Consider the following 10726-nt stretch of genomic DNA (forward strand, 5'->3'; position numbering starts at 1 on the left):
ATCAAATCTCATTGAATTGTATCATATTATACCGAATCTAATTGTGTCATTTTGTGTTTAATTATATTGCATTGTATTGTATCGAATCACGTGATTGTATCGTATCGTACTGGATCTTATCGTATCATGCTGAATCATATTGTATCTTATGGAATCTATCTGCTGGCTGTGGTGTTTCTCTATGCATGTTCTCCACACGCCCGAGTGGGTTCAAAGACATGAAGTTAGGTCAAGTGATGATTCTAGGGTGTTGCCCACCTCTCACCCAATGACAGCTGGAATAGACCCCTTCACCGCTGCACTTGCCAAAAAAACACTTGCACATGTTCAAAACTGTGAACGTGAGCCTGTTACAAACGAGCAGGAGCAAACAAAAGGTCAATTCTGAAGCCTGGATAGCACATACAACGGGACAACACCAGCTTCCTGAGCGTAGTTAAACTAGCAGGGCTTAGTGCACCTTAAAGCGGTTGGAGGTTTAGACTTTAACCTGAAACACAGGATGTGTTCGCAGCCCCGTTCAAGTTTCCAGGCTTAAATCTCACAACACAAGTTACTGCCAGTCTTCTACACCTGCTGGTAAAAACCCGTTAAAAGACTGATGGGTGAGATTCTGCTAATTTTAAACAACGAAAAAAAAAAAAGAAACAAGATAAAAACAAGGTTGACATAAGTCTCCAACTGTCTAAAGAAGAGCGGCATTAAACTCCAGGCTCCTTACAGTGGTAACAGCATTTCAGCGTGTTGTGTGGGGAATGGGGTCTGACAGTTGACTAATTACATCTTCATGAGCAGCACATGCTACATATATGACAACTAATTAGCAAGTGAGCAGAAAAGTTGAAGTATATAGTTTGAAAATGATGAGGAAGTTGCTTCAACGTTAAGCTTCTGCACTTCCATGTGATTAAAATAAAAGTGAAAGAGATACAAAGCAGAAACTTGCACTTTTCCACCACCACTGTCTTTTTTTTACTGTATAAAAACACATCATTACAATGAAGACTTTTATATAATTGATGGAGTTAACAAGCTTTCATTTTAAGATAAAACTTTTTTTTTTTTTTGAGAAAAATACATGAAAATATGGTTGTTGTATCACTAACAAGCCAAATCTCCTGGTGTCTTACTTGTGCATTCAGTTTACGATGCTTCTCAAAGACGGGTTGCTTAGAGTTTTTTCACTGACCAGCCACAAGTCCAACACCACCAATACAAAACAATTAAACAAAAATGTCCAATATTTTTTTTCATTCCTGACCCTAATGACCCTAATGACAGCTGTTGTGTTGCATTCAGGTGTCTATCGGTTGTGGCAGAGTGACAATCTAATCTATCATACAGTCAGCATCTTCGATGATTTCAAAGGGTCTGAGATGTACCAGTGTCCTCTCTTTGTTTGAAAAGGGTAAAGTGGGCACAAAGCTGTTTTAGTTGTGTCTTTTTGGTGGCACAGATCTTTCAGGTCCAGGTTGCACTTGCAAATTATGAAAACATTGTCTGTGGAAAATTAAAAAATATATATCTTTTTAAAACCGCAAAAGACATTCAACCTTCACAGCTGTTGATGCTGCTGTGGAAGTTTGGATCGACTGTATCTCTGTCATAGTTTGACAAACCCGAAGTTTCCCTTTCAGGTGTCTGTCAAGGAGAAATAAAATGTCTAAATGGGGCAAAAGCAGCTCTTCTTGCTTCACTGACGACCAAAACAATCCACACTAACACTGACATTGTGGGACAGAACTAAATCTATTCCATCAGAAAAACCTAAACTTACATTTTTTTCACGCATACTTTTCTTGCAACTATGGCCCAGTGGCTTTTTTTGGAGACATGCAAACATCCCTGCAGTTGTCAAAATGAAAAGCAAGACACAACAGCACAGTTCAAACAAGAGGAATAAAATTCTTATGTGGTTACAAAATTGTCCAACGTTCTGTTGTTAAGAAACCCATTTCATGTCGTTGTGTCTTCACTGAAATCTGACACGCAGTGACACAGACTGAACAGAAAATTAGACAATGGATGCAAACCAAATGCAAATTTAAAGATGATTCCTAAATTAATTTTGTTTACTTTGTGTTTGGGCTTGCAGACACCGTAAAGCTGGGACATGCAGCTACTACACTGGACTGAATTAAAGACTTTTTACCGGGCTTTTTTATTTTTCACTCAAATATTAAGTGTTCCTGAATAGGCCGAGGCAATTATTTTACATGCAAAGCCAAAGAACTTATTTAAAACCAGCCACATTACTTCGAAATGCGGGCATCACAAAGCTCGAACACAGAGCTGCTTCTGTTAGCTCACTATGAAGTTAAAAGTTGGGAGATATGTGGTATCTTACGCGACAACAGTGATGAACTTGGGCCTTTAAACGACTCCAAGAAAAGAAGGTTGATTCGTGTTGGGACATAATTGAAAATGATTTTTATTTGATCATTTACATTGAATTGATATAAACATGTCCATGAAACAAAATGGTTCAAACATTTAAGAAAGTTGATCATAAGCACAGACATAATTCTGAAAACATAACTTATCACAAACTGACCAAATGGGAACAAGAGTGCTTCTGCTACACAAAACATCCTATATAACAGATTATAGTTAAGTCAGTTTCCGTTTAAATTATACCCCCACCCCACCCTCCTTTTTCTTTTTTTTTTTTTTTTATTTGTCGCCTTGGACAGCACATGCAGTCTCTGTGTTGTTCTCGCTCAGATCGGTTTCCTTCCCTCTCCTCGTGTGTCTTTTCAAACCTCCAGGTGTTTTGTTTCTGCATGTCCACGTGCATCCCTTTGGTCCCTTGACAGTTGCATGCTGTGCAGCAGGTTTTGATAAAAAAAAAATGGATCTGTTGCCTAGTTTCGTTTTTAAAAGTATCCACACAACCTGTTTTGAGAAACAGTCCCTCACCAAGCAAATGCCACTGAAAGCCCTGCAGGTGAGGGCTGCGTGTGCCAGAGAAATAAATATCAAATAAATTCATAAGTTAATTTAAATAGAGAAATAAATAGTTGCCACAGGCTACATGCGAAATAATAAATTATATTTTAGAACAGAACCAGTCCTATGCTTGAAAATGGCCAATGGCCTGATAAACAGCTTCAGTTTTCCCTCTTGTTCCAGGCGCACAGCTCTGCGGGTCGCGACGAGAACAATATCCAGGTTGTATTTTCCCGGTGCACCGTTTGGATGGACTTGATGAATAAGAACTAAATGCAGAAGCTCTCAGATTGAGTGAAAGAAAAGCTTTTGACGGTGACTCTCATCACTAGGTGAAACTCATGGATACTGTGTGCTCCAGCGCTTTGCGGCGCAGCGAGGCGATGCTTGTCCCTCTCCAGACGTCACTGTCCGGTGAACTACACAGCTGAGGCGAGCCGGTCACGTTGGTGGGGCCCGACAGGGATGCGGGTACCATCCCGGGGAAAGTGGGCTGGTAGAGGTGTGACTGCAGGCCGGAGCCGTTTGACGACATGTTGGATAGACCCATGGAGTTGGGCGGCGGCCCGGCTCCAAGGCTGCACTGAGACAGGGACTGCGCCATGGCCTGCTGGCGACCCAGAGCCGGCGGTAGCTGCAGCTGAGACACGCTGGGCATCCCTGCCGTGGCCCAGCGGGTGTCGTTGGCGTGAAAGGAGCAAAGGCTGTCGCCCATGGCCGCCGCTGCTGCCGCGGCGGACGGGAACTGAGGCAGTCCGTGGTGCGTCGGCAGGAGAGTCCCCGGCGCACGGAAGACGTTGGTGGTCTTCTTGCGCTTCTTCCACTTGGCGCGTCGATTCTGAAACCAGACCTGCAGACAGAGAGGTGATGAGTTAGTGGGAGCAGGTGTAATGGCTGTTGGTGCACTCACAGGCCGTAAGCGCACATAAAAGGGTTGTCATCATCATAGTATGAAGAGCCAACAATAAATCCTCACTGTCTTTTTCCAGGATCCCATCAGCTTACATCATGTCGCATCCATTTACAGATGCGCGGGCGTAAACGTTCCCAGATCACGAATAAAAAGGGTGTAAAACGGTAAAACAGATGATGTGGGCTTTCAGCCTCTGAGGTCACATCTCTGCAGCCAAACACCAAATAGCGCTACATCCTTTGATAAAATAGGAGATACTTTATTTCCTTTTCCATTCATAAATTCCACACCAAACCCGAGCAATATTTATTTCTGTAGCTTAATTATCTACTAAGAGACGCGAGTTCCTTTTCAATGTGTTATTTTTGTGCCAAAATGCACCTTTTATAATAACATGACCTGACCCCAAATGATTTTTACTGCCGTGGAAGGAGCCATTGAAAACCACGCACTCAGAAAATAAAGATAATGTTATTGCTGTGACAAATAGCCTGCTGGCAAACACAGTTTATTCCCGGAGTCCTTGAGCTCGTGTGGCTTTGCTTGTACGCTGGGGCGCCTATGATTAATGTGAAGATTTGCTTGAGAAAGTGGGGCGCGGTAATAAGAACGGGACAATCTCGCTCTCTGTTCCCCGTCGCGTAGCCAGCCGTGAAATCCCGCCTGAAATGCATTACACTTCAAAGGACAGAAAATGCAATTTCTCATTGCGTTTTAAAAGACAGAGTGCGCTCTCAGCGAGTCCGGCATTAAGACGTAGGGAGCAGTTGACAGGCCCATCGCTAAACTGAACCTCGACCTGCTTCCTATTTCAGCACCGAGCGTCATTTCACTACTTCTTATTTTGTGTATGGAAAGTGAATAGACCCATGCAGTTATAATAATAATTCTAGGTTGTTTTTTTTTTTTGAGGCTGTGTAGCTGCAGACTGACATTAGCACTCGCTGTCTTTTCCACAGTGCAGAGTCCGTTTTAAATGAGGCGAGTGTAATAACGCTGCCGTCCTCATTCAGTTCCCTGCAGATTCATTGTCTTCAAAAAGAAAAAAAAGAAAAAAAAAAAAACGCGGGAGATTAGTGTGGTCACCAGAAATCACACGAAATGTATTTAGATTTTATATATATATATATATATATTTTTTTTAAATTAAATGTGGCTCCAATTAGACAGCAGCATTTGGTTGATGTCGGTGTTGCTGAGGGTGCGAGAAAATACCGGGAAACACCTGAAGTCAGCGTGTCGTTAAAAAACTTATTAAAATAACATGTTGTTTTACCGGTGCTGTGTCATGTTTAAGTCTTCATCCTGCAAATTTCCCTCTGAAAATTTTTTATATTTATATTTCTTTTTCCTGTTTTCATATTGTAGATCTTAATGCAAATGCAGATAAAACATATTTTCTCTTGGTGCATTTAACTTTAACAGATATCTTAGTGTAGACAACATTTAAATATTGCTATTATTATATACTACTAGCAACACTATCATTTTTTCGTTTTCTGTGAAGATATTCCATACATTTAACGCTCAATTCTTTAAAAAATAAAAAAGCTTTTTTGTCCAAACGTTTCCCGCGTTTACTACAACTTGAACGTGAATCTGTCCTTGTAGATAATAAATAGCCACTCCGCGCATATTAATCTGAAGATTTTAACACGTAGAAGAAATAAATAAAAAGGAGCAGTGACAGTGGGGTTTTATTTTTCAGGGAGTTTCTATTTTTGGACTGGGTTAGGATTCGTTGGTAATAAAAGGAAATATGATCAGAAATTGCAGCTTTACGCATTTGTCTTAATGTCTATGCGCAATAGTGGGGATACAACGAACCTGCACAGACTGTTTCTGCTCTGAAAACCCGAACTGTGTTCTTGTGTTCTGTTTAAGCTGACAAATCTAATCCACAGAACCCCCCACGAAGACCCACCTGCACTCTGGACTCCGTCAGGCCGATCCTCAGAGCCAGCTCCTCCCGCATGAAGATATCGGGGTAGTGCGTTTTGGCGAAGCTCCTCTCCAGCTCGTTGAGCTGCGCCGGGGTGAAGCGGGTCCGGTGCCGCTTCTGTTTCTGGGTCTGCTGCCCTCCGGACTGGTTGGGATTGTTGTTGTTCTGCTGCTGCTGCTGCTGCTGTTGCTGCTGCTTCTCCTGCTCTTTGCTGTTGACCTGCACCGCGTTGGATCCGGCGCCGCTGCTGATGTCTTCACCGGGGAGCATCGTGGCCCCTTCCACGCCATCGTGGCCCGGACCGAGCTCCCCGGAGTGTCCCGGGTCAGGTCCCCCTCCGCCGAGCCTGCACTTCAAAGCCTCCCTGTGGCCTAGGAGCTCCGCCGCGGCATCCTTCATCCCTGCACAGACAACCACAGCTGGTGAGATTTGAACAGTTAAGAGTTTCTCTACAGGAGGGAAAAGGACACGGTTATAGGCAAATACTTGGAGAGTGCTAAAGTGCACCAGCAAAATACTTTACAGGCAAAAGTGAGAAGTCATGCACAGTGGAAACATTGTTTTTGCTGCAGTGGACAATAAGGGGAGAAAAGCTGCACGTGCACTGAACGGAAACACAAATGCAGAAATTAAAAACGCGGTGACTGCAGCTCGTAGACAGAGACAGCATGCACATTACAATCTGCTCCTTAAATACTCTTAATTCAATTCGATCACACTAATATCTTAGGAAATTGTCAAATCAAATTATGCAGTAATATAATAATAATAATTACTTTTCCAATGAATTAAGCGAGTTTGGTTCACTTCAGTCACATTAAGATGATGTAAGAAGCAAATTGACAATTTTCAGAGCTTGATTTAAGATTAGAAGTGCCTCCAGCTTACAGTAGAGTTGAAGACCGGAGTTTGGTGATGATAACTCACCGAGGCGAGCATCCAGGAGGTCGGCATGAGATAGCATTGCGCACCGCTCCAGGGCGAAATGCTATTCCAAAAAAAAAAAAAATCTCTATGACTTTAACCTATTTAAGAAATATATAAAGCCTAAATGAAAGCAAATTCGGTTTGTGGTTAAAAGGGAGGTTCGTTGCATTATAATGTAGTTTAGAGAAATGGGGAGGCGCTTAACAACGGAATGAACCCATGAGCTTCTCCAAACGAGGACCAATCAGAGTTGAAGCCTGAGGTATGTCAGCTTTAGCCCGAGACCCCCCGGGCACCTCTCCACCACCACCGCCTCCTCCTCCATCCTCTCACATCCACAAGTTCATTCCTCCTCATTCCTGTAATTGGCTTTGATTTCTTCCCCAAATTACATCCAATAAAATAACCTGATTTAATATCTGTGTGAAGGCTTCGACCCGCTCGAGAAATGTTAGATCACCACAATATTTTGGTTAATTGCGCGTGCCGCTTCGCGCGCGTTTTTATAGGAAGTCACTGGAACAAGAGTTGTTCTTATGAGGAATAAGCACATGGCTCCACATTTTGAGGATATTAGCCACACAACAGTGTGTCGCTAATATCCTCCAAAAGCAGCACCCCGAATATGAACTTGAGTCTGTAATATGAAATCTGCATTTATTGTTATTGCCCTTTCTTCTTTTTTCTTTTTTCACGGTAGGCTCCGTGGCGATTTCGTCGACCTCTTTACGACACTAAATGCCTCTTGGAGACCAAGTGAACCTCTTCTAATATCTTTGATTTCCCAGTCAGCCAAACAACAAACTTTATACAATTCTAACCAGGCTAATTTTCAAGGCCATTAGGCTTTTATGTAATTAGTGGCAAATCTATACGCCTTTATTGCAAATTTCAGAGTAAGATCAGTATAAATTAGAGGTAATTTACTAGTATTTAGGCCCAACTGTCAAGAAGGGAGGGACTTGGTGTAAATGATGTGAGCAAATTAATTCGGCGGAAAGAGGAGGGAGTTTAACAGGAGCTGTGAATGCTTGTCTTTGATAAAGGGACACAGTTCATACACCCGAAAGGCTGTGAATAACCTGACACCTGAATAATTAAACACATGTTTGGAGGAGGGGGTTGACCCCCCCCAACCCCCCCATCCCCCCATAATCTCGATAAACTGGGGTTATGAATTTTGAACGAGAAAAAGTTCTTACAAATTAAGCAAAAAGAAGAATAAACACAATTAGACTCAATTAGCACAACAGAGTTTGACACACACACACACGTACACACTTGTACCAGTCTGCCAAATATTTAAGGACATATCACATGCTTTAGACAGATGTCGGGACGTTTAGAGAGGGCAGGTTTATTTATTGTGCGCTGAAAAAAAAAAAGCGGCACAAAGGAGGCGTCCGTGCGTGAACCTTCTTTTCTTCATCCATCCATCCAGACTTCAGTCGCCTCTGCTCATCTTTTATTTGTCTGCAATCTGGTGCCACCGGCGACATAACGGGAGGGATGGATGGAGGAGTGTGGTTCGGTCTCTTCGGGATGTGGAGGAGCCGTCGACTTTGCGCTGCGTAATTCCTCGATGGAGAAAAATAAGAAGATGCGCAATTGAAGAAATGTCCTGTCCTCATCTTTGTCACGGCTGGTATTGTTTCAGAAGGCGAACTACACTTAGACTAAGCGAGATTTTAGACAGAAACTAGAACTCTGTGGATCCGTGATATTTACTATTTTGGAGCATCCATTCCCGGGCTAGTTCATTTTGCATTATTATAAACGCGGTTATTCATTTTCACAATTCTACCGTCTTTTATGTACAATTATGTACAAACGTCGGGGCGCTTTCCCACCTTTATCCGGCTTCTTCTGGCGCGCCGGGAGCCAGTAAGGACCCTTTAAACCCATCACACATGCGGAATGATGGATTGCGCCCTTCATTTTATGGCTTTTCAATAGCTCGGAGCTTTTATCGCTGTACAAACAAAAGTGAATGACTCCTCTCGTTGCTACAGGTCATATTTAACCTAAACAAGGCAGAGGGGACGGTGAGATGTCAAGATACATGAGATATCGGTGCTATGGAAGCTCTTAAAAACAGCTTTAATTCGGTTGCCAAATAAATACTTTTGGAGTCGATTCACTTACTGCCTGTAATAAGCTGCATTTTAACGGGATTAGATTGAATGTTGCCAGCTTTTCATGCTTTGCTGCTGATAGCAAAAGAAAATCTGCATTTGATTCACTGGATAATTTATATACGTTTTATTATTATTATTATTATTATTATTATTATTATTATTATTATTATTATTATTAATAATAATAATAATAATAATAATAATAATAATAATAATAATAATAATAATAATAATAATAATAGTAATAATAGTAATATTATTATCATTTTCTAATGTGAATCAATATACCATTCTCAACTGTCCTTGCTTTTGGTGCTATTTAGTTCAAGTAATCCACATATATTTTATTCCTGGATAGCTTGGTGATTCAGTGTGTGTGTGTGTGTGTGTGTGTGTGTGTGTGTGTTGTGTTTGAGGTCCTGGCTTTGCAGCGTTGATGTGGCTGTAGATTCTACTAACATGTTCACATCAATCTTGTCCACGTTATGAATAAAAACAAATAAATTGGCCCCCTGCAAGTAAATGCGGTGCATCCGAGTGGAAAGTAGACGTTTTAACGCGTTGTGGAGATGAGTGATTTAAAAAAATATATAAAACTGTAATAAAAGTTTAATAAAGCTGCAGTCTGAAAGGCCATAGCCTTTTTTTTCAAACTCCAAATCCACGATTGCTGAAGGACGCACAGCTGATCACTGTTGGGGCTTTAACCCGTGACCTCCTGCTTAAAGCACAGTTTCTCTAAACCACTGGGCCCAGGTAATTTTCTTTTCTTTTTTTTTTCTTTTTTTTGTTCCTGTATCTGATCCGCCGCTTCAGTTTGTATTCACTCAATTACAGAATTGTGAGGAGAAAAACAATCGATCTTCCATCTGCACAAGCTCCCAGTTTAACAAATGAGATTCTTGTTTCACGCAGCTGATTTGGTGACAGTCGCGGGGATTAGAAGCAATACGTTACAGTGCTGAAGAGGAGAGAGGAGCGACTGCAGCTGATGCTGCAGCTCAGCTGCAACCACAGGGGGTCTGCTCTGCATCCAACCAGCTGCTAAAAGTTCGAAAGGGACAAACTTTAGCAGCTGATATCTGTGCTACCAGGTGGGAGCCAACGCAAGGACTTGTGTGGTCATCAAGAGCTTTACCTCAACGTGATCAACAGGGGTTCGGTAAAGGTTCGGAACTCTATGAATAGTCCTGAACCCGAGTTTTCACTAAACACCATAACCAAGCAGCTTGTTAAGGGCGAAAATCCCCAACGTGCATAAGTAAAACAGACTCTGTCTTACTGGATTACTGTGGCTGAACGAGGGTCATGCAGCCCACTAAGCTGCTTGCTACCTGGCTGGTATTTCTAAAACCGAGTGCTTACAGACAAATACATGTGGGGTGGAAACATTAACCCGAGAGGGAAAATCACACCGCTCATTTTGTGCAAAGTCCATCAGCATCGAGCTCAGCGTTTGAGTGAATGCCATCACTGAGCAATACAGTATTCTGTGCTATATTATTTTCAATTCATTTGAGTGAAATGGCAACTAATCCTCCTGCCAGGTTATATACAATATAGGTGATTTCTTTTCCACAGCTGATACGTGATGGTCTTGGTCGAATCAGTGCAGTACTGAATGAATAACTGTTCCATGAGAACAGCAAAGTATGGGAACTGTAGTAGCCTCAGGTAGACTACAGGTAAACTACACTACCACTTTATTCCACTCAAATGCATTTTACAAGTAACAACTGCACTTTATTTTCCACATGCACATTTGAGACTGTTAGAATAATTTACACACACACACACACATTTTTCAATCATGCATCAGTAATAAAAATGCACCCATATGAGAATTTACAGATGCCG

General features: G+C 41.9%; 1 protein-coding gene across 2 annotated transcripts; it reads right to left on the reverse strand.

Annotated features, from left to right (window-relative positions):
- Positions 1 to 2372: 2372 nt before the first annotated feature.
- Positions 2373 to 6941, reverse strand: otpa (orthopedia homeobox a). Of its 2 annotated transcripts, none has more exons than XM_067485154.1 (3): positions 6693 to 6941; positions 5787 to 6205; positions 2373 to 3799 (listed from the first exon to the last, which is right to left on the reverse strand). In XM_067485154.1, exons 1-3 carry the CDS (start codon positions 6766 to 6768, stop codon positions 3278 to 3280), a joined length of 1017 nt encoding a protein of 338 aa, XP_067341255.1. In that variant the 5' UTR covers positions 6769 to 6941; the 3' UTR covers positions 2373 to 3277. The 2 variants fall into 2 exon arrangements, with proteins under 2 accessions (XP_067341255.1, XP_067341256.1); XM_067485155.1 differs by having other exon boundaries at positions 2374 to 3799; positions 6732 to 6935.
- Positions 6942 to 10726: the final 3785 nt, after the last annotated feature.

This window comes from Channa argus, chromosome 18 (genome assembly GCF_033026475.1).
Source record: "Channa argus isolate prfri chromosome 18, Channa argus male v1.0, whole genome shotgun sequence".
NCBI classification, from domain to species: domain Eukaryota; kingdom Metazoa; phylum Chordata; class Actinopteri; order Anabantiformes; family Channidae; genus Channa; species Channa argus.

Excerpts from the sequence above, each read along its gene's own strand:
- otpa (XM_067485154.1), bottom strand. The coding sequence starts at position 6,768 with ATGCTATCTCATGCCGACCTCCTGGATGCTCGCCTCGGTGAGTTATCA. Across the intron at positions 6,206-6,692 it reads CTCCGGTCTTCAACTCTACT|GGATGAAGGATGCCGCGGCG; the intron begins GTAAGCTGGAGG and ends TTGTCTGTGCAG. Across the intron at positions 3,800-5,786 it reads TGACGGAGTCCAGAGTGCAG|GTCTGGTTTCAGAATCGACG; the intron begins GTGGGTCTTCGT and ends CTCTGTCTGCAG.